The following is a 24117-nucleotide window of genomic DNA, read 5'->3' as shown; positions in this document are numbered from 1 at the left end:
ATGATCACTACCTCCAAGCGGTTCCTTTACCTCGAGTTCTCTTATCGAATCTGGTTCATTGGACAACACTAAATCCAGAATTGCCTTTTCTCTGGTAGGCTCCAGTACAAACTGCTCTAAGAATCCATCTCGGAGGCACTTACAAACTCTCTTTCTTGGGTTCCAGAACCAACCTGATTTTCCCATTCTACCTGCATATTGAAATTGCCCATCACCACAGTGGCATTACCTTTGTTACATGCCAGTTTTAACTCCTGCTGCATCTTACACCCTACATCCCGGCTACTATTTGGGGGTCTGTAGATAACACCAATTAGTGTCTTCTTGCCTTTACAATTCCTCAACTCAATCCACAGTGACTCTACCTCATCAGTCCCTATGTCACCCCTCGCAAGGGACTGAATTTCATCCCTCACCAGCAGAGCTACCCCACTGCCTCTGCCCACCTGCCTGTCAGTTCTATAGGATGTATAACCCTGAATATTAAGTTCTCAGGCCCAATCCTCCTGCAGCCACGTCTCTGTAATCCCCACAATGTCATATCTACCAACCTCTAACTGAGCCTCAAGCTCATCTACTTTACTTCTTATACTTCGCGCATTCATATACAGGATGTGATTGTGGGATCATGTTGCAGCTGATGGAAATTGTGGTGTAAGAGAATTGAGTGTGAACACTGAGCGTGGAGGTTACAACAGTCACACCCCGAAAGTTGTGACATCAAACGGAATCAAGGGGTATGGGGAGAAGGCAGGAACGGGGTACTGACTGTGGATGATCAGCCATGATCGCAGTGAATAGCGGTGCTGGCTCGAAGGGCCAAATGGCCTCGTCCTGCACCTATTGCCTATGTATCTCTGTATCAAACAGGCCACATCTTTCCCCTCAGCTGTCATCCCTGCCCCCCTCACCCCCCTGCCCCCCTCACCCTCCTGCCCCCCTCACCCTCCTGCCCCCCTCACCCGCCCCCCCCCCCCCACCCACCCCCCACGTTACTTGTTCAAAGGCTAGTAAGCAGTTTGGTACCTTCCTTTTATGCTTTATTGACAGTTCAATTTTCAGTACTTTTCATCAAAGCACAATTCCATAATTACAAAGAGCTGATTTTAAGACTATCCACTTTCACAAGTTATCAAAGGAAACTGAAACTGTTCCACCAGTAGTGTCAGGCTCCACACTGAGCCCTTTGAAGTAAATGAAGATGTAGTTTGATGAGTTGCTCAGTGTGGCACGTCACAATTACCATCCACTCAGACCTGGAGCTGGGTGACTACAACATGAAATCTCTTTACAGTGATCTTGAAAAGGGAAATCAGACAGCATCTGTATGAACAGTAATTTGTCAAATACAGCACAGAAGGCACACAGGTGTGATAAAACAGATAAACTAGCTGTAGTATACAAGCCTTTAATGCAATTTGGACAAAGTTCTATGAATAATGTTTATCATACACTGAACATGAGATATATACACTGACATACACACACTAACTCCATTCACCAGGAGCATATCATCTGAGTGCATATCAAAATGTACAAGACTGCCATGAAGTTTCTGTTTTTACAATAACATAACAATACAACACTTTTTTGTAGGAATGTATATTCATGCAATGACGTTTTTTTTAAAAAGGATCGAATTAATGTGGCTTCCTTGTATCTCGAGACCACCGGTTCTCGAAACATCTATGCTACCTCAATCAGCAATAGAACAATCACACTTTAAAAAAAATGTCTTTTACAATAAGTATTTTAAAGATGCAGCAGGTCGATGATTGGTGTTGTGTTCCCCAGCATTAATGGTTCTCCATTGGGTCCATCAGGATTTATAGACAGATGTGGTCGTTCACTACAATGCTAGCACAAAGCACATCTACTTCCGAGATTAAAAACAGTAATACAAAAGGCAACTAAAATTCTTATTCACAGTATTATTTACTGGTGTCATGTATACCCTGAAGAAAACATTTTTTCTTTAATATTTATAAACTAAGATGCACAAACAAGGACAGTTTTATTTCACCTTTTTACCAACTATTAGAAATGTAGAGGGAAGTTTGGTGTAAAAGAATGTACAAGCAATCCCAAATGTATTTGGCTGTTGAAGGTTCCAATTTATAAACACTGCACAAAACCATAATCACCAAAGAATATGAATGATACCTAATCATATATCAGGCCGGCAAAGTAAGCTGGACTTGTTCATAGAGGAGCTTGAATACATAATTTAATGTGCAATCAGCAAGAATTAAAAGAAGAAATTATTCTTCATTCTTGGCACTTTCTTGCAATTAAAAAAAAATCCATTTGTCTAGATTCAATAAAAATGGAAATTCCTATTGGTTTGCGGCTGTGAGCATTGCAAAGTGTTACTGAGACTGATCATCACGCATCACAGGCAGAGTGGTCCAGACCATCCAGAGTAATCTGGTTTCTGTGAGGAGAGTTTGGGCTCGGTGGACTGCTTGGGTTGGAGCTGTTGGAAGGTGTTGAATGCCTCGTGGAATCAGAGTCCTGGAGGGAAAGAAGCACATCAGTTTATGCCTGCACTCATCTACGGGAAAATAGAACTGGATGTGGACAAGCTCTTTCATTACCATGCAAGTAAAGCAAGCCTGAACAATCACACTTCAATACTTACCTCTCGCTCAAAATCTTGGTCAGGATCAGAAACATTACGGGATGTCATTACAGGCTCCCCACCTAAGCACAGGAAACAAGTACCTCACATGAAAGTGCCTTGACATACTTAATGACCAGCACAATTACTTATAAATGCCCCCCATGTAAAGGTTAGAACCAGTAATCTCAGTGGTGGGGAATCATGGCCAACTATAAGTAATCTAATAAATGGAACTACTTCATCTCCGGAATAATTCTCAGATATTTGCTGAAGTGATATTTACTGGCTCAAAATTATATGATCTGGTCTATTTAGAGTTCAAAAATTATTACTAATTGAAATATAAGTGGGTAGTGAACAAAACATAAAAGCGAGGAGGTCTCGGCCACCCTGTCTAACAATAGATTGTGCCTGCACCCTTTCTTACAACAGTGTGGGAAGGAACTGCAGATGCTGGTTTACACCGAAGATAGACACAAATGCTGGAGTAACTCAGCAGGACAGGCAGCGTCTGTGGATAGAATAGATTTCCTCAGCATTTTGTGTATATATTTCTGACAACAGATGACCCAAAATGCTGACTGTTTCCCTTTGCCTAGATACTGCCTGTTCCACTGAGTTTTTCCAGCATTTGCTATTTTTATTTTTAATTGAAAAAGACAATCGAGATCCAAATTCAGACGAGCCCTCCTGCATCTATTGTGCTGGAGTAGATGGTGTGGAAAATCTGAATTTCCACATTCCACAAATCAAATATTGCTACTTGGAGTTATGCAGCTGAGCGTTGTGAACGCTATCATTGCTGTCACTGATAGTGAACCGGCTTTCCTGTCATGGCTCATCTCATTGTTTTACCTAAAACTAGCGATGAAGAAATTCACATCTAACATAGAAACACAGAAAATAGGTGCAGGAGGAGGCCATTTGGCCCTTCGAGCCAGCACCGCCATTCATTGTGATCATGGCTGATCATCCACAATCAGTAACCCGTGCCTGCCTTCTCCCCATATCCCTTGATTCCGCTAACCCCTAGAGCTCTATCTCTCTTTTAAATTGATATAATTTTTAATACGTATAATTTTTCTTCATTTAAATGAATAATCTTTTCTCAGGATAATCCCTTTCTCACACAATAATGCCAGCCCAGGAGATGGAGCTGAGTAACAGACTTTTTTTAGTTTTGTTTAGATACAGGCTGGGAACAGGCCCTTCGGCCCACCAAGTCCGCACCGACCAGCACACTAACAGTATCCTACACACTAGGGACAATTTACAATTTTACCAAGCCAATTGACCTACAAACCCGAAGCACCCAAAGGAAACCACGCAGGTCACGGTGAGAACGTGGGCAGCACGGTGGCGCAGTAGTAGAGTTGCTGCCTTACAGTGAATGCAGCGCCGGAGACCCGGGTTCCATCCTGACTACGGGTGCTGTCTGTACTGAGTTTGTATGTTCTCCCCGTGACCTGCGTGGGTTTTCTCCGAGATCTTCGGTTTCCTCCCACACTCCAAAGACGTACAGGTTTGTAGGTTAATTGGCTTGGTAAATGTAAAACTTGTCCCTAGTGGGTGTAGGATAGTGTTAATGTGCGGGGATCGCTGGTCGGCGCGGACCCGGTGGGCCGAAAGGGCCTGTTTCCACGCTGTATAAAGTCCGTAGTCAGGATTGAAACAAAGTGTTTAATTAAATTGTGTTAGCAAAATTGGAATTCCATTGTCAGCTGTTCATATTTATTAAACATTTCTGCCCTTGTGAGATGATCCAGAATACACATGTGGGAGGAGTTGGCTGCGCCTAACGGCTGCGGCTCTCTGGCAGTCTGTTGTCTTTTTTTCTTTTTTTTTGTTTGTGTCGGTGTTGGGATGGTTTTTGTTTCTGTTTTTGGCTGTGTATGTGTGGTGGGGGTGTGTGGTGGGGGTGTGGGGCGGGGGGAAACCTTTATTTTATTAGGTCTCTTCCCCGGGGCGCGGCTCGGCTGCGGGCCTTAACATTGCCGGCGCAGCTCGGCTGCGGGACGTTTCAGTGCCCGGTGCGGCTCGGCTGCGGGCCTTAACATTGCCGGCGCAGCTCGGCTGCGGGACGTTTCAGTGCCCGGTGCGGCTCGGCTGCGGGCCTTAACATTGCCGGCGCAGCTCGGCCGCGGGACGTTTCAGTGCCCGGTGCGGCTCGGCCGCTGGACTTAACTTCGCCCGGTGCGGCCGCGGGACGTTTCAGTGCCCGGTGCGGCTCGGCCGCGGGACGTTTCAGTGCCCGGTGCGGCTCGGCCGCTGGACTTAACATCGCCCGGTGTGGCCGCGGGACGTTTCAGTGCCCGGTGTGGCCGCGGGACGTTTCAGTGCCCGGTGCGGCTCGGCCGCGGGACGTTTCAATGCCCGGTGCGGCTTGGCCGCTGGACTTAACATCGCCCGGTGTGGCCGCGGGACGTTTCGGTGCCCGGCGCGGCTTGGCCGCTGGACTTAACATCGTCAGCGCTGTTCGGCCGCGGGACGTTTCAGTGCCCGGTGCGGCTCGGCCGTTGGACTTAACATCGCCAGGTGTGGCCGCGGGACGTTTCGGTGCCCGGGGCGGCTCGGCCGGGGGGCCTTCCATCCCCTTGCGGGGGCTGTGCGTGTCGTTTGCCTCGGTAGGGGTCGAGCTGCCTGTCCGTGGGTGCGGGGGGAAGAGAGGGGAAGTTTTGTTGCCTCCATCACAGTGAGGGGGTGTTTGGAGTCACTGTGATGGATGTTTGTGTTGGGGTCGGGTGTCCTGTGTTCTTTTCTTTTTGCTGTATTTTGTGTGACTGCTGAAATTTCGCTCGGTGTTGTGCCGAGTGACAATAAAGTGTTGTTATGTTATGTTATGTTATGTTATGACGAGGTTCTGATTTGCTTAATGAACAGGATAGGTGGGATGCGTTACCTGAGGCTGTGCGTGTGATGTGCTGCTTGCTCCGCTGCTGCCTGGGGAGGTTGGAATGGGACGATCGCTTTTCTTTCATCTGCTCGTCCTGTGACGCTGGTGAGACCACACTCTGCAGCAACAGGTAGGAAGTTAAACTCAGTTCCATCTTCTTCACTGAGATGTGCTCAACACCTCATTAAACATTGTGCATCTCCAGCATTTAAATCCCAGGCTCTGGCTGGCTGCAAGATGGGATAGAATTCCCAGCCAGAGGAAGGATGGGAAGAGGAAGGGAGGGAGCGGAGTCATGTGGCAGATACATTCACACTTGGTTGGAAGAGACATCAGGATATGATGTTGAGAATGAATGGGAAGGAAACGCATTCAGCGTTGAGTCAACAAAAGGAAACAGGCTATCTAATTATCTCAGGGAAACATGGACAAAAATGCTATTCTGCAATTCCGGGAAACAATTAAACATGGTTTTCAGTTTTAGTAATTAACTAGACAACCCGTGACCCGTTGGTTTCCCGCGGCAACCCTCCCCCAACTGCGCAGGCGCGAGTGCCGGGCCGTGGAAACTAGTCCCATGCACAGTATAAAGTTTATTAAAGTTTATAAAGTGAATCACTTTTAAAATATAACAAAACGATACTGCACACCGCAGGCAAATGGCAAAGTGCCCCGAAAAGTGTTGTGCTATTCTGTACCGTTTTGGCTGTATTTTGGGAACATACATAAATACATATATATACATATATACATACAAGATGAGACTTTCAGTTGTATGTATGTATAGATAGAGAATTTTAATAAAGTTTCACAAAAGCAGTAAAATTCCAACTTGCGTTGTACTTGTTTCGGAGTGTTACTATTTGATAACTTCCGTTATAACTTCCGTCTGTTCAAATGCAGAGATTTGTCTCTAATATACAGTAGAATGCTGCTTCACTACTGCAAATTAACTTACAAAATATTGTACTTGACCCAAGTCAGAACCTTCACTGGATCTTTTAGTCTAACTTGCCTTTTATACAAATACATAATTGACAATTTTGCTATAGCCACTATTGGGAAATGTTCACATCTATTCATGTAGAAACAGATAAATCATTTGGTGGAGAGACTGGAATCCTTTTCAGGGTGTCTCTAAATGGTTTCATTTAGTTTAGTTTAGATGATACAGGGTGGAAACATCCCCTTCAGCCCACCGGGTCCGCACTGACCAGCGATCCCTGCACATTAACACATTTTATTCCAAGCCAATTAACCTACAAACCTGCACGTCTTTGGAGTGTGGGAGAAATCAAAGATCTCAGAGAAAACCCACGCAGGTCACGGGGAGAACATACAAACTCCGTACATAAAAGCACCCGAAGTTAGGATGGAACCGGGTACAATCCTTGTAATTGAGGCAGTGCAGTGCAGGTTCATAAGATTGATCCCCGGAATGGCGGGACTGTCATATGAGGAAAGATTGAAAAGACTAGGCTTGTATTCACTGGAGTTTAGAAGGATGAGAGGGAATCTTATAGAAACATATAAAATTGTAAAAGGACTGGACAAGCTAGATGCAGGAAAAATCTTCCCAATGTTGGGCAAGTCCAGAACCAGTCTAAGAATAAAGGGGAGGCCATTTAAAACTGAGATGAGAAAAAACATTTTCACCCAGAGAATTGTAAATTTGTGGAATTCTCTGCCACAGAAGGCAAATCACTGGATGGATTTAGGAGAGAGTTAGATAGAGCTCTAGGGGCTAGTGGAATCAAGGGATATGGGGAGAAGGCAGGCACGGGTTATTGATTGTGGATGATCAGCCATGATCACAATGAATGGCGGTGCTGGCTCAAAGGGCCGAATGGCCTCCTCCTGCACCTATTTTCTATGTTTCTAAGGCAGTAGCTCTCCCGCTGCACCGGGGTGTACTGTCAATAAAATCCTTCAGGGGAGTTAACACAGTTGCAATGCAGAAATGGCATGTCAATTTATCACCAGAATCCCATTAACTATAATGTTCCAACACCTAAATAACCAAATAATTCTGGTTGATTTAAACATCGGTCAGGATTCAGGGGATAAACCCACTGCTCTTTTTCAAAACCCTCCCATTTGACTGTTTATGGCCTCCTAAGGGAGCAGGTAAAGTCCTGATTTAACATTTCATCTGTGAGACAGCACCTCAAACAGTGCATTCCTGCAATGCTAAGCCATTTAGGGTGCTATGCTGAAAGGGTTCAGAAAAGATTTACGAGGATTTAAATCATTTGGTGGAAAGACTTGAATCCTTTTCAGGGTGTCTCGAGGGTGTGAGCTACAGGGAGAGGTTGAGTAGGCTGGGACTCTATTCCATGGAGCGCAGGAGGATGAGATAATAGACAATAGACAATAGACAATAGGTGCAGGAGTAGGCCATTCAGCCCTTCGAGCCAGCACCGCCATTCAATGCGATCATGGCTGATCACTCTCAATCAGTACCCCGTTCCTGCCTTCTCCCCATACCCCCTCACTCCGCTATCCTTAAGAGCTCTATCCAGCTCTCTCTTGAAAGCATCCAACGAACTGGCCTCCACTGCCTTCTGAGGCAGAGAATTCCACACCTTCACCACCCTCTGACTGAAAAAGTTCTTCCTCATCTCCGTTCTAAATGGCCTACCCCTTATTCTCAAACTGTGGCCCCTTGTTCTGGACTCCCCCAGATCTTATACAGGTGTACAAAATCATGAGAAGAATAGATCGGTAGATGCACAGAGTCTCTTGCCCAGCGTAGGGGAATCGAGGACCAGAGGACAAGGTGAAGAGAAAAAATTTAATACGAATCTGAGGCATAGTTTTTTCACACAGTATTGAACAAGTTGCCAGAGGAGGTAGTTGAGGCTGGGACTATCCCATTGTTTAAGAAACAGTTAGACAGGTACATGGATAGAACAGGTTTGGAGGGTTATGGACCAAGTGCAGGCAAGTGGGACTACTGTAGCTGGGACATGTTGGCCAGTGTGGGTGAGTTGGGCTGAAGGGCCTGTTTCCACGCTGTATCACTCTATTTATGAGCTGATGTGCTCGAGCAAGATTTGAAACTGCAACCTTCTGCTTCAGAAGCAACAGTGCCAAACAACTGAGCTGTTGCCTATGTGAGCTTCAGGAATCAGCACATTATGTTCAGCTTAAGGTACAGAGATACTCCCTAATTATAAACAATAAAGGCATGCCAAGCTAGAAAGAAAGTAACACAGCAGAAAATCAAGTGAACTCAGATATAATGTAGAATAAGAGAGTTTAAAATGTGCAATATTGTATGGTAAATTTTAAATACTTTGTATGAAAAAACTTGTTAAACACTTCACCTTCAAGTACAGTTTTAAATGTAAGTGTGTGCATATTTTAATGCCTCAGGACATAATTTGCACTGATGCACATATGCAGTTGATTTTTAGAGATCGAGACGCAATACTTATTAATATTCCCCATGCTAGATTTAAGGGCCTGTCCCACTTAGGCGACTTTTTAGGCGACTGCCGGCGACTGTCAAAGTCGTAGCAGATTGCCAACATTTTCTTTTACCCTACGACAATGACCACGACAATGCCGAGTCAGGTCGATACAAGTTACTTTTTTTGTGAAACTAGCACCTGGCTAAGAGATTACACCGTCTTCGGAAACATCGCGAAATTCCCACGCTTATCAATGCTTCTCCGGCGTCCTAATTTTCGCTGAAATCACTGACAAGTCTGTAATTACTTGAGAGTTTTGAAATATAACATCTTGCCCGGGTTACTTGAAAACCAAGCTTCACGGTAACAAGGCATAAACTGGATTGACTTCCAGTTTACTAATAATAGTATTAAGAAATGTAATTTTAATCGTGGTTAAAACATTAAAACATATTGAAACATATAAGATAATTAGGGGATTGGACACATTAGAGGCAGGAAACATGTTCCCAATGTTGGGGGAGTCCAGAACAAGGGGCCACAGTTTAAGAATAAGGGGTAGGCCATTTAGAACGGAGATGAGGAAGAACTTTTTCAGTCAGAGAGTGGTGAAGGTGTGGAATTCTCTGCCTCAGAAGGCAGTGGAGGCCAGTTCGTTGGATGCTTTCAAGAGAGAGCTGGATAGAGCTCTTAAGGATAGCGGAGTGAGGGGGTATGGGGAGAAGGCAGGAACGGGGTACTGATTGAGAGTGATCAGCCATGATCGCATTGAATGGCGGTGCTGGCTCGAAGGGCTGAATGGCCTACTCCTGCACCTATTGTCTATTGTCTATTGTTAAATGGATTTTTGTGCGGATTGTGGGCATTCTTTGAAAATGTATGGGAGATGCATATCTGGTTTCTGGGTTGCATATCTGGGTTGGGAGCCTACTTTAAAAGTAACCGCTGATGGCCATAAACATCGCAAAATTCCCACACTTACCTGACCGTCAAACTGTCGCCTCCAATCTACCTGTCAAATGTCCTGACGGTAAATAAATTGGTTAAACACAAGTATTTTATGGTATCTTCAAATGACTTTACTTAATTTAATATTACGTGCTTCTAAATGCATCTGTGTCAACCTAGCAAACCTGGGGACAGCGTGCGACAGACAGCGCCCGCAATAAGCAACGATACCTGGCGACAAGCCAGCTGTCGCCGAGAAATTTCTATCTGGAAAATTTCTCAGCAACGTGCCGAGATCCACTACAATTCTTAAATTCGCCTAAAAATCGCCTAATTGGGACAGGTCCTTTAAGGACAAAGCAAGTGGTGAAGACACATTTCAGTTGGGACAAATATTGCTGTTAACAATTGTTTCTTATATTTACCAGTGGAAGATCCATAAGGACTTGCATGCCATCTCCAGGCCCCATGTGAGCCACGTGATTGAAGTTTGTTGGATTTGATATCAGCTTCGACCGCATCTCAGGATCTCTCAGCATCTCACTGTCATGAAAATATGGAAAATACATGCAGTTAAATCCTGAAATTGCTCACCAAATAGTTTAGTTTTAGTTTAGTTTAGTTTAGAGATACAGCGCGGAAACAGGCCCTTCGGCCCACTGAGTCCGCGCCGACCAGTGATCCCCGCACACTAACACTATCCTACATACTCTGGAGAATTTACAATGTTATCAAGCTAATTAGCCTACAAACCTGTACATCTTTGGAATGTGGGAGGAAACCGGAGCACCCGTAGAAAACCCACGCGGTCACAGGGAGAAGGTACAAACTCCATACAGACAGCAGCCATAGTCAGGATTGAACCTGGGTCTCTGGCGCTGTGAGGCAGCAACTCCACCGCTAAGCCATTGTGCTGCCCAAATAGTTCAATACCTTTGAAATGACAGATTATAGAGCTGCTGGAGGACAATATCCTACCGACAACTCCACCGCTGCGCCACTGTTCAATACCTTTGAAATGACACAGATTATAGAGCTGCTGGAGGACAATATCCTACCGGCGCTGCTGTAAACGTTCCTCTTCCGGTATCCTGAAAGCAAACCTCTTCTTGCTGCGTGTTCTGACCATCTGCTTTCTGCTGTTGTCCGATGTGTCTGGCACACTCAAGCTGACTCCATCTGTGTGAATGATGTCCAGCACAAAATATTGTCACACAATCAACACATCAGGCCTCTGTGATACGCATTTAATGACACAAGATGCTCAAAGGCTCAAGCGAGCTCATCAGTCGTTTAGTTTATTATTGCCACGTGCACCAAGGTCCAGTGAAAAGCTTTTTTGCTGTGTGCTATCTAGTCAGTGAAAAGATTATACAGGATTATCATTCCAATTATAATTATACAAGATCACAATCAAGCCATCTACAGTGTACAGATACAGGATAAAGGGAATAATGGGATCAAGGTACAATGCTTGCACCATATTAGTCTCACGGTATTAGTGTGCTTGCAGGACTATAGGCTAATGTTACAAAAGTTTGTTTCTAAACAAGGAGTTGCGTATCCCTGACAGTTTAGTTTAGAGATACAGCACGGAAACAGGCCCTTCGGCCCACTGGGTCCGCACCGACCACCGGTCCCCGCTCATTAACACTATCCTAAACCCACTAGGGACAATTTTTACATTTATCAAGCCAATTAACCTACAAACCTGTACATCCTTGGAATGTGGGAGGAAAGCGAAGATCTCGGAGAAAACCCATGCAGGTTACGGGGAGAACGTACCAGCTCTGTACAGACAGCACCCGTAGTCGGGATGGAACCCGGGTCTCCGGTGCTGCATTCACTGTAAGGCAGCAACTCTACCGCTGCGCCACCGTGCGTATCCCTAAGAAACCTCTCAGAACAAGGAAAGCTGGGTGTCCACAGTGGACTTTCTCAATTTAGACTTGCAAAGTGCTCTCTGACGATGAGATTGTTAGTAATTCGCAAATAACCATATCTGTCCCCTTTCACATTTTTTTTCTCCCAATTGCTACTACGTCTTGAAAGTGAAGTTAGTGAACACGCTCAAGTGGGTAGGCCACAAATTGCTTCAAGACAACTACACTGCAATAGTTTAAAGATACCTACTTTCAGGACAAAATGGCAAGTATTCAAAATTCCAAAAGATTGACTTGAAATAAAAGATCCAATTCCCCAAAACACATGGACAAGCATTTATTCCAACAGGGCGATATAAAAATGAATGAAACAAACCTGAAAAGTTATTCTTGAAATATATTAACCGTGGAGGTTCAGAGTTGAGCTGATTTAATGTACCTTCAGCATTCAATGGTCGAATCTAGTTATACAAGTAAAATAAATATTATTAATGAAATCAGTGCCATGTCATTACAACAACAGATCTTTGCATTTGGACATTGTGACCATCTACAATACCTTTCTGAGAGGAATTGTTTGGACCCATTCCATGGTATTCACATCAAAGACATCAACACCGTATTCACTGTAGATGGTTAGATATGACGTAGCATGGCCTGGTATAGGTGCAAAAAGCAAATAATTAGTCACGCTGAGCAAAGGATATCTTTCCAATGAAATTTGTACAAAATTGGCTCAACCCATGCACGGAATAGAGAAATCACAGGTGCAGTTACATCCACCGCAAATGTAACTTTTCCTTTGGCTTAACCGAGATCACAGTAGAGAGGGTCTCAGTTTAACATCTTAAGTGAAAGATGAGAGCCCAAGCAGGATGGCTATATTGTCAAGCTGGAACAGAGAAGATTTACGAGGATGTTGCCAGGACTAGAGGTGGAGGATGCTTCCTCTTAGGGGAGAATCTAGAATAAAGGGGAGAATCTAGATCGAAGGAGAGAATCTAGAACAAAGGGGGAGACTATAGAACAAAGGGGACAATCTCGAGCCATGGGACATCCATTGAAGATAGAGATAATGTCATTATTTTCCTCTGAGTACACGGCGATATGGCATTCTCTTCCTTCTGCTGCTGCAGATATTTTAAAAGCAAGGAGGTGAAAGATTGCCACAGGCAGAAGGGAATGGTTACAGTCAAATAGATAACAGGATTATACAGCACAGGAACAGGTCCATTGGCCCACGACGTCCATGTCAAACATGATGCTAAGTTAAACTAATCTCCTCTGCCTGCATGTGATCCATATCCACCATTGCCTGCATGTGATCCATATCCACCATGCATTTCTGAAGTCTCTTGAAGGCCGTTATCATATGTGCCTCCATCACCACTCCTGCCTGCTCCAGGCACCTGCCGCTCCGTGTAAAGCAAGTCCTCCTTTACACTTTCCCTTCTCACCTGAATGCTATGCCTTCTAGCTTTTGATCTTTCCACGGTGGGACAAGGTTCTGACTGTTTTCAGTTGTGATGACATACCTCCTTGATCCATTGTACTCCTGAAGAAGTTTCCTGCGTGCTGCTGGCACTTCTGGCATTTAGTCCTGAACTACTATCTACCTCATTGTTGACCTTCGGACTATTCTTGATCAGACTTTACCTTGAACTCAACGTCATTCCGTTATCTTGTACACTGTACCATGCCGCCCCCAAATCTCTAGGTCAGTATTTTAATTGATCGCTGTAATAAATTAATTCTGATTTATTCTTTGGGTGATGTAAGCATGGGTTAGTTTTCTGACTTTGTCCTGCGTTTAGAAATCAAGAGAATGCCTTTGTTTAGATGATCTGGAGGTTTTCACTGCAGGTCAGAATCAGATGAAGGGCTGTTGTTAGGGTGCACGAGGTGAGTGGCAGATAGTCCAACGGGACCTTATTTTTACATGTGCCAAGACACAGTGAAATTCCTCCTTTGCATAGAGTTGAGTAAAAATATTACTCTCCATAAGCACGATCATATGTAAGTATCGGGTGGAGCTGTGCTGAGTTTTGCCCACAGCCTGTCCCAACCCTTTTGTTGTTTTCAGTCTGTTTTTACTTCTATGTTTTAGTGTACTTTTAGTTTTTGTACTATGTGGGATGTGTGGGGGGGGGGGGGGGGGGGGGGGTGGGGGAACTTGTTTAAACTCTTTCCTCGACGGAGATGCCACTTTTTCCGATCGCATCTCCGTCGGCACTGCGGCCTTAACATCGCGGAACTGGCAGTTAAGTGTTTTGTTAGGGATCGACCGGGGACTCCAACCAACCGCAGGAGCATCGACCGCCCCGATCGTGGGAGCCTCAATCGCCCCGATCGCGGGAGCCTCAATCGCCCCGATCGCGGGAGCCTCGATCGCCCCGACTGAGGGGGCTTTGATCGCCGACTGCGGGAGCTTCGACCGCCCCGACTGCGGATGTTTCAATCGCCCCGACCGCGGAAGAAAAGGAGGAAAAAGGTCAAAGTTAGTTGCCTTCCGTCACAGTGGGGAATGTGAGGTCGCCAGAAACAAGATGGACGTGCTGCCTGCAGTGGTAGGGGCTCAGAGACCAAAAACAAGATGGCCGTGCTGTGCTACCTGCAGTGGTGGGGGCTCAGAGACCGAAAGCAAGATGGCCGTGCTGTGCTACCTGCGGTGGTGGGGGCTCGGAGGGAGTGCCGTGAGTGCGGTGGTCTCGGTGTTTACGAGGACGTGGCTCCATGAGGACATCCCGGAGTCTGGTGCGAGTGCGGACGGCTTTCTGACTGTTGGGGTCCGGACAGGGACTGCAGAGAGGGTGACAGAGGTCGGTACAACTCTGGTCACATCACGTTGTGTGTGGCCCAGACATTGGACTGATGGCGGTGGATCTCCGCTAATGCTGTGTGCCCTGGGGGTTCTCACACGCTGCTGTACTGGCTGTTTAAGTCTATGTTTAATCTCTATGTAGTTATGTGCCTTGTTGTTTTTTTTTGGTATGACTGTATGGTAAATCAAATTTCACTGTACGTGACAATAAAGGACCAATTAAATGAACCATTAAATGTCTCGATTATCACTTCCATTCCTTTCAAGAGGACCTAAAGTGCTGCTCCAACAACTCTTAGGAAACATCACAAAATACACAGTAGAGCAATCTACTTGAGTAGACATTCGCCCATCCCCTGGTCATTCCCCCCTCAATCACCAACACATAATAGCTACAGTACGTGCCATGTACAAAATGCACTGCAGCCACCGTCGACCACTCTAAACGACCAGCTCTACACACAAAATCAATGACTAGTACCATATGCAATCTTTACTCTGAGACGTACACCACCTGACAAGATGTGTATGAAGGGACTGCAGATACCGGATTAATCACTCAAGAAGTAAGTTTCCATTTCTTCATGATCAAGTTTAGTACATAGTCACGTGTACCGAGGAACAGTGAAAAGCTTTTGTTGTGTGGTATCCAGTCAGAGGAAAGACTATACAAGCAAGCCATTTACAGTGTATAGATACATGATAAGGGAATAACGTGGACTGCGAGATCAAGCCAACAAAGTCCAAACAAGGATAGTCCGAGGGTCACCAAGGAGGTAGATAGTAGTTCAGGACGAAATGCCAAAAGTGCCACCAGCACGCAGAAGTACAATGGATCAATAGACAATAGAATATAGGTGCAGGAGTAGACCATTTGGCCCTTCGAGCCAGCACCGCCATTCAATGTGATCATGGCTGATCATTCACATTCACAATGGGCCTTCTCCCCATACCCCCTGACTCCGCTATCATTAAGAGCTCTATCCAGCTCTCTCTTGAATGCATTCAGAGAATTGGCCCCCATTGCCTTCTGAGGCAGAGAATTCCATGGATTTACAACTCTCGGAGTGAAAAAGCTTTTCCTCATCTCCGTTCTAAATAGCCTACCCCTTATTCTTAAACTGTGGCCCCAGGTTCTGGACTCAAGGAGGGAAGTCATCGACACATTCTCAAGGACAATTAGGGATAGACAAAAAATGTTAGACTTGCCAGTGATGCCCAGATCCTGAAAAGTGAATGGACTTAAAATAAAATGCACCTGCAACAGAGGGACTGGCAAGGACTACATCATGAAAGTTTAATTCATTCATTCACTGCCGTCTACAAATCCAGCCTAACCATTACGTCCTTTGATATTTGGCTAACTCAATCTGTGGTGTTCTTACCAAGACACGTTTTTTAAGTGGGGGTGAAAAGCCCTCCTAGATTATATTATAGACCAGTTAGCCTAACATCGGTAGTGGGGAAAATGCTAGAGTCAGTTATTAAAGATGTGATAGCATCACATTTGGAAAGTGGTGAAATCATCGGACAAAGTCAGCATGGATTTATGAAAGGCAAATCATGCCTGACGAATCTTATAGAATTTTTCGAGGATGTAACTAGTAGAGTGGATAAGGGAGAACCATTCGATGTGTTATATCTGGACTTTCAGAAGGCCTTCGACAAGGTCCCACATAGGAGATTGGGGTACAAACTTAAAGCACAGGGGGTTCTGTGTTGAGGTGGATAGAGAATTGGTTGGCGGGCAGGAAGCAAAGAGTAGGAATAAACGGGTCCTTTTCGGAATGGCAGGCAGTGACTAGTGGGGTACCGCAAGGCTCAGTGCTGGGACCCCAGTTATTTATAATATATATTAATGATTTGGACGAGGGAATTGAATGCAATATCTCTAAGTTTGCGGATGACACGAAGCTGGGTGGCAGTGTTAGCTGCGAGGAGGATGCTAGGAGGCTGCAGAGTGACTTGGATAGATTAGGAGAGTGGGCAAATGCATGGCAGATGCAATATAATGTGGATAAATGTGAGGTTATGCACTTTGGCGGCAAGAACAGGAAAGCAGAGTATTACCTGAATGGTGGCCAATTAGGAAAAGGGGAGATGCAACGTGACCTGGGTGTCATGGTGCACCAGTCATTGAAAGCAAGCGTGCAGGTGTAGCAGGCAGTGAAGAAAGCGAATGGTATGTTAGCATTCATAGCAAGAGGATTTGAGTATAGGAGCAGGGAGGTTCTGCTGCAGTTGTACAGGGCCTTGGTAAGACCGCATCTGGAGTATTGTGTACAGTTTTGGTCTCCTAATCTGAGGAAAGACATTCTAGCCTTAGAGGGAGTACAGAGAAGGTTCACCAGATTGATCCCTGGGATGGCAGGACTTTCATATGAAGAAAGACTGGATAGACTAGGCTTATACTCGCTGGAATTTAGAAGACTGAGGGGGGATCTTATAGAAACATATAAAATTCTTAAGGGGTTGGAGAGGCTAGATGCGGGAAGATTGTTCCCGATGTTGGGGAAGTCCAGAACCAGGGGTCACAGCTTAAGGATAAGGGGGAAGTCCTTTAGGACCGAGATGAGAAAACATTTCTTCACACAGAGAGTGGTGAGTCTGTGGAATTCTCTGCCACAGAAGGTAGTTGAGGCCAGTTCATTGGCTATATTTAAGAGGGAGATAGATGTGGCCCTTGTGGCTAAAGGGATCAGGGGGTATGGAGAGAAGGCAGGTACAGGTTACTGAGCTGGATGATCAGCCATGATCATATTGAATGGCGGTGCAGGTTCGAAGGGCCGAATGGCCTACTCCTGCACCTATTTTATATGTTTCTACGTTTCTATATTCTGTAGCCATCACTACTTTCATCGTTCAATGTGGAGCAACACTGATTCATCAGCTGGACAATAGGCAATAATCAGGTTTTCTTGCCATTTCTGAACTGATTCCATGAGACTTTAGACATACTTTGGAAACAGGCCCTTCAGCCCATCGAGTCCACACCGACCAGCGATCACCCTGTGCCATCGTACTTTCCCATACACTAGGGACAATTTACCAATTTTACATAGGCCAAATAACCCACAAACCCATACGTTTTTGGAGTGTAGGAGGAAACCGGAGCACCTGGTCACAGGGAGAACGTACAAACTTTGTACAGACAGCATCTGTCGTTAGGATCGAACAGGGTCTCTAGCGCTATAGGTCAGCAACTCTACTGCTGCACACCTATACTGCCCAATTAAACTTCATGGAGTCTGGAGTCAGCGCTGAAGGCCACGGGCTACTCTCTCTCTCACCCCAACACCACTGTAAATCTCCACCTCAAAGAGCACAACCAAAAGCAGCATCAGCATTTAGGTTTTTCTACTCCGATGTAATATTTTGAAAAGATACTTTGTGTGATGAAAGATCTTTGGCTGTTCTGAGGAGGTGGTATGAATTCAGTGTAAACATTTTCTGTTTAAAAGATTAGTCACATTATCAAATCTGAATTGGTTTTCAAGTATAACATATTCAGCTTGTATACTTTTTGTTGTTGAATAAAATATTTTAAAAAGGCAAAGTATTAAACTTTACACTTTAGAGACACAGATTGGAAACAGGCCCTTTGGCTCACTGAGTCTGCACCAACCAGCAATCACTAGCACTAGCACTATCCAACACATAGGGACAAATTAAATTTTTTATTCAAAGCCAATTAACCTGCAAACCTGTACGTCATTGGAGTGTGGGAGGAAACCCGAGTTTCTGGCGCTGTCAGGAAACTCTACCATTGTGCCAATGTGCCACCCCTAAAAGTCTATGAACATATATCTAGTTTTTTTTAAGAAGAGGAATGGTAAAAAAACACAAAGTGTAGAATGCACACAATCTTCCCAATAGGGTGGCACGGTGGAGCAGCGGTAGAGTTGCTGCCGCATAGCGAATTCAATCCCGACTACGGGTGCTGTCCGTACGGAGATTGTACGTTCTCCCCGCGACCTGCGTGGATTTTCTCCAAGATCTCCGGTTTCCTCCCACACTCCAAAGACGTAGGTTAATTGGGTTGGTAAATAAAAATTGTCCCTAGTGGGTGTAGGATAGTGTTAATATGCGGGGATCGCTGGTCGGCGCAGACCTGGTGGGCAGAAAGGGCCTGTTTCCGCGCTGTATCTCTAAACTAAAATCCCTGATTCCATAACAGTAATTAATTGAATGGAGAATTATCAAATTTCTTATACGTGAAACAGTTTTGGAAAATTTGAGGTAATGCATTCAAACCCTTCCTATAAATGAAATGAACACTACAGTGAAAAAGAATCTGCCTAAACAGAAAATGCAAAAAAACACATAATAGCAACCAATGAGCAAAACTATAACATACATACCACAAGCGATGGGGACTGCAGGCCACATTAACTCTTGCATGCGTGATCTTCGGCCTTGCGAGTCCACATATACACCAATGTGGCTGAAGCAGAGCAAGTACTCTTTATTGCTAATTTGCACAGCACACAGAGCATCGAAAGGTTGCTGGGAGAGAAATGCCAGCGACGTGTCCATTACATTTATAAGGTTAATGGAAGGTCCATCGCCCTGGACATTAAGCAGCAAAAATCCAGAGGGATAACCAATACATAGCTTTTCTTCAAAGACTGTCATCCATTGCACATTGCCTGGGGCCTGAAGCTCATTGAATTTCTTATAGTAAGGTTTAGTTCGGCTGGTTTCGTAGCACAAGATCTGCCGTTTGACTGCCACAAAGAGACAACTCACAACACCGTGCCGTAACCATCCAGTCACCATAATCTGGCAGCCCTTTGTTTCAGCGAGCTTTATGTCAAAGGTGGTCTCAGGTCCATCGAAAGCAGCCCAGGGATAAAAATGGACATGTCGGTTTCGGCCACAAATAATGACAATGAGATTTTCTTTGGGAATAAGCTCAATCTGGTAGACCTTTTTACAGTCCGCTGCACGCACGATCACTGCAAGAAGAGAATATTTATTTTATATAGTGTATTTTATACATGCTGCATTCAAAATGTATCATAATGCTACGTTCATAATCATCATCATTTACTGAATCTTTTAAAGCGTTTTACTTTTAGCAAAAGGTTCAGAGAAGTTATTTTCTGTAATTTATTTAGTTTAGTCTATTGTCACATGTACTGAGGTACAGTGAAAAGCTTTTTGTCGAGTGCTATCCAGTCAGTGGAAAGACTATATAAGATTACAATTGAGCCATTTACAGTGTATAGATACATGATAAGGGAATAACGTTTAGTGTGCGAAAGCCAGTAAAGCAATAAAGTCCTAACGAAGTGTTGCTGGGGGAATTAACAGCGTGGAGCGATTATAATGTGTGATTGTAGATCTGCTTCTGTGGCTTAGCACACAAATAGGCACCTGGGTTGGACGCCATCTTGGAAGCAATTTTAACCTGTTACAAAATACGCGTTTGAAATTGGTAATATCGTTCAGTTATAATTACTGAATTACTGCCGAGAGCCTACAGTTAAAATAATAAATAGATTATCCAGTAGCTTACTATCACGTGTCAGCTCTACTGCATAAAGGCCTTCATCCGTGCCGAGAGCTATACGCTCACGATCTAGGAGACACAATGGAGTCAAGATATTGTCAAGCTTAAAAGGGTTCAGAAAAGATTTACGAGGATGTTGCCAAGACTAGAGCTATAGGGAGAGGGTGAGTAGGCTGGGTCTCTATTCCATGGAGCGCAGGAGGATGAGGGGAGATCTTATAGAGGTGTACAAAATCATGAGAGGAATAGATCGGGTAGATGCACAGAGTCTCTTGCCCAGAGTAGGGGAATCGAGGACCAGGGGACATAGGTTCAAGGTGAAGGGGAAATGATTTAATAAGAATCTGAGGGGTAACCTATTCACATAGAGGGTGGTGGGTGTATGGAACAAGCTGCCAGAGGTATTTGAGGCTGGGACTATCCCATCATTTAAGAAAGTTAGACAGGTACATGGATAGGACAGGTTTGGAGGGTTTTGGACCAAGCGCAGGCAAGTGGGATTAGTGTAGCTGGGACATTGTTGGCCGGTGTGGGCAAGTTGGGCCGAAGGGCTTGTTTCCACACTGTATCACTCTGTGAGATTGGGCAAAAAGGAACTGTAAAGGACAGTATGAGAAATTATGTTCTTTTTACGACAAAGTACATACCAATTAACTTACCTATAACAGCAGCAGACAAACTAGTTTTAATAAAAGGCAGTGTACTATCGTATGCTTCTTGCGGAGTGTAGACAACTCTGTTTCTAAGTTTGTTTTTTTGTAGAATATTTTGCAGGCCTTCCAGGATTCCAACCCATTTCCTCTTCTCAATTTCACTCTCGGTTAGAATAAGCAATGAGCAGGTCCTCGGTGGCGAGGAGAGGAGCAGAGTGGTCACCTGAGGAACAAATCCATGGGAGATACATTGATCAATAAATCACATTTATTTATGTAATTTAGGGCGTATGTAATTACGTATGTAAGTTCCTGCCTTACAGCACCAGCGGCCTGGGCTTCATCCTGACTACGGGTGCTGTCTGTATGGAGTTTGTACGTTCTCCCCGTGGGTTTTCTCCGAGATCTACGCTTTCCTCCCACACTCCAAAGACGAACAGGTTTGTAGGTTAATTGGCTTGGTAGAAATGTAAAAAATTGTTCCAATTCTGTGTATAGAGTGTTAATTTGTGGGGTTCGCTGGTCGGTGTGGATTCAGTAGGCTGAAGGGCCTGTTTCCATGCTGTATCTCTAAACTAAACTATTCCACATAATCAACCTTTCTTCCTGTCAAATAAACAGTTATTATGTTGATTGTTTCACAAGTACAAAAAAATCGCTATTCATGTTATTTGTTTTAAAAGCATCAATCTTTGTCTTTCAGTTTGATGTAGTGTAGGATTGTGCCACTGAACTGAAAAACAATCACTAATTTGAGAACATTTAGGGCGGCAAGGTGGCACTGCTGGTAGAGCTGCTGCCTCACAGCGCCAGAGATCCACATGCGATCCTGACCCCAGCCACTGTGTGGAGTTTGCACATTTTCTTGTGATCTTAAGGATTTCATAGAACATTGAAAAATAGGTGCAGGAGTAGGTCATTCAGCCCTTTGAAGGCTGCCATTCAAAATGATCATGCCTGATCATCCAAAATCAGTACCCCGTTCCGGCTTTTTCCACAAAATCCCTTGATTCCCTTAACCCTAAGAGCTAAATCTAACTCTCTCTTGAAAACATCCAGTGAATTGACCTCCACTGCCTTCTGTGGCAGAGAATTCCACAGATTCACAACTCTCTGGGTGAAAACGTTTCTCCTCATCTCAGTCCTAAATGGCTTACCACTTATTCTTAAACTGTGACCCTTGGTTCTTGACTCCCCCAACATCAGGAACATTTTTCCTGCATCTAGCCTGTCCAATCCTTTAAGAATTTTATGTTTCTATAAGATCCCTGCTCATCCTTCTAAATTCCAGTGATTCCCAGTCGACCCATTCTTTTATCATATGTCAGTCCCGCCATCCCGAGAATTAACCCGGTGAACCTACGCTGCACTCCCTCAATAGCAATAATGTTCTTTCTCAAATTAGGAGACCAGAATTGCACACAATACTCCACGTGCGGTCTCACCAGGGCCCTGTACAACTGCAGTACAACTGTACATCTGCCCACTCACCCAACCTATCCAAGTCACCCTGCAGCCTCATAGCATCCTCATTGCAGCTCACACTGCCATCCAGCTTTGTGTCATCCGCAAACTTGGAGATGTCACATTTAATTCCCTCGTCTAAATCGCTAATATATATTGTAAATAACTGTGGTCCCAGCACCGAGCCTTAGTCATCCGGTTTTCTCCCACATTCCAGACGTGCGGGTTTGTAGGTTTTTAGTTTAGTTTAGAGATACAGCGCGGAAACAGGCCCTTCAGCCCACTGAGTCTGCACCGACCAGCGATCCCCACACATTAACACTATCCTACACACACTGGGGACAATTTACACATACACCAAGCCAATTTACCTACAAACCTGTATGTCTTTGGAGTGTGGGGGGAAACCGAAGATCTCGGAGAAAACCCACGCAGGTCACAGGGAGAATGGACAAACTGCGTACAGACAGCGCCCGTAGTCAGGATCAGACTCGGGTCGGGTAAGGCAGCAACTCTACCGCTGCGCCACCGGTGCCGAACGCACTACTCTCTGCAGAGCCTTCCTGTCCTGGGCTGAGCTGTTCCCAAACCAGATTGAGATGTTGTTGGACAAGATGCTTTCTACAGCCCCAGAGTAGATGTTCCCAATGTTGGGGGAGTCCAGAACCAGGGGGCAATGTCAAATAATAAAGGGGAGGCCATTTAAAACTGAGGTGAGAAAAAACTTTTTCACCCAGAGTTGTGAATTTGTGGAATTCTCTGCCACAGAGGGTAGTAGAGGCTAATTCACTGGATGAATTTAAAAGAGAGTTAGATAGAGCTCTAGGGGCTAACGGAATCAAGGGACATGGGGAGAAGGCAGGCACGGGTTACTGACTGTGGATGATTAGCCATGATCACAATGAATGGCCTCCTCCAGCACCTATTTTCTATGTTTCTAAACCAAACCTCTAATGGGCCCTTCTACTCATGGAGTCTACGACATTACTTGATGCAGTAATGTATATGCCTATAGAATTTTGCCAGTGAGTTGGGAAGAGGTTCTTAAGGGGTGAGCCAGGTAAGGAGAGTGGGCTGTGAAAGCAGCAATTGAGAGAGGATAAAGTTGCAGAATTCACGGTAGCGCAGCGGTAGAGTTGCTGCTTTACAGCGAATGCAGCGCCGGAGACTCAGGTTCGATCCTGACTACGGGTGCTGCACTGTAAGGAGTTTGTACGTTCTCCCCGTGACCTGCGTGGGTTTTCTCCGAGATCTTCGGTTTCCTCCCACACTCCAAAGACGTACAGGTATGTAGGTTAATTGGCTGGGTAAATGTAAAAAATTGTCCCTAGTGGGTGTAGGATAGTGTTAATGTACGGGGATCGCTGGGCGGCACGGACTTGGAGGGCCGAAAAGGCCTGTTTCCGGCTGTATATATATGATATGATATGATATGAATTCATCATATTTGGTGGGCCAGGGCAGGGAAAAGGGGAAGGAAGTATGGAGAATGATCACACAGATGAGGCCCAGGAGAGATGCGAATCAGTAGGGAAAACCAATAGGGTTGAGGTGTTTTGGGGATGATGTCAAATAGAAGATCCTAATGATGCTCGACAAAGAGGACTTTCATCCCAATTATTCAAGTTGGATTTAGGACATGTCCTGTTACTCATTAATTGTACGAAAGCAGTACACAAATTAAGAGCTTCCAAGCATAATTGAAAACTTTTATTCATATTTCATATATTCCCATTGAGTCGAATGTCAGCGGTAGAGTTGCTGCCTTACAGCGAATTCGGAGACCCTGCTTCGATCCCGACTACGGGTGCTGTCTGACGGTTTCCTCCCACACTCCAAAGACGTACAGGTTTGTAGGTTAATTGGCTTGGTAAATATAAAAATTGTCCCTAGTGGGTGTA

At 44.9% G+C, this 24117-nt stretch overlaps 1 protein-coding gene across 1 annotated transcript in view; it reads right to left on the bottom strand.

The window, feature by feature from the left end:
• Positions 1-1032: 1032 nt before the first annotated feature.
• The window catches only part of cdc42bpb (CDC42 binding protein kinase beta (DMPK-like)), a 194285-nt gene continuing 171200 nt past the window's right edge, over positions 1033-24117 (bottom strand). The window contains exons 28-37 of the mRNA XM_078406009.1: positions 20759-20975; positions 20106-20168; positions 18946-19542; positions 12323-12420; positions 12140-12224; positions 10939-11059; positions 10306-10423; positions 5523-5634; positions 2642-2703; positions 1033-2514 (exon numbers count right to left, since the gene is read on the bottom strand). Coding sequence (XP_078262135.1) covers positions 2386-2514; positions 2642-2703; positions 5523-5634; positions 10306-10423; positions 10939-11059; positions 12140-12224; positions 12323-12420; positions 18946-19542; positions 20106-20168; positions 20759-20975 — 1602 coding nt within the window. The 3' untranslated portion in view covers positions 1033-2385. The remainder of the gene's footprint in view (positions 2515-2641; positions 2704-5522; positions 5635-10305; positions 10424-10938; positions 11060-12139; positions 12225-12322; positions 12421-18945; positions 19543-20105; positions 20169-20758; positions 20976-24117) is intronic.

This window comes from Rhinoraja longicauda, chromosome 10 (assembly GCF_053455715.1).
Source record: "Rhinoraja longicauda isolate Sanriku21f chromosome 10, sRhiLon1.1, whole genome shotgun sequence".
NCBI classification, from domain to species: domain Eukaryota; kingdom Metazoa; phylum Chordata; class Chondrichthyes; order Rajiformes; family Arhynchobatidae; genus Rhinoraja; species Rhinoraja longicauda.
The sequence above is the reverse complement of the archived record's forward strand: the minus strand, read 5'-3'. Positions and strand labels throughout refer to the sequence as shown.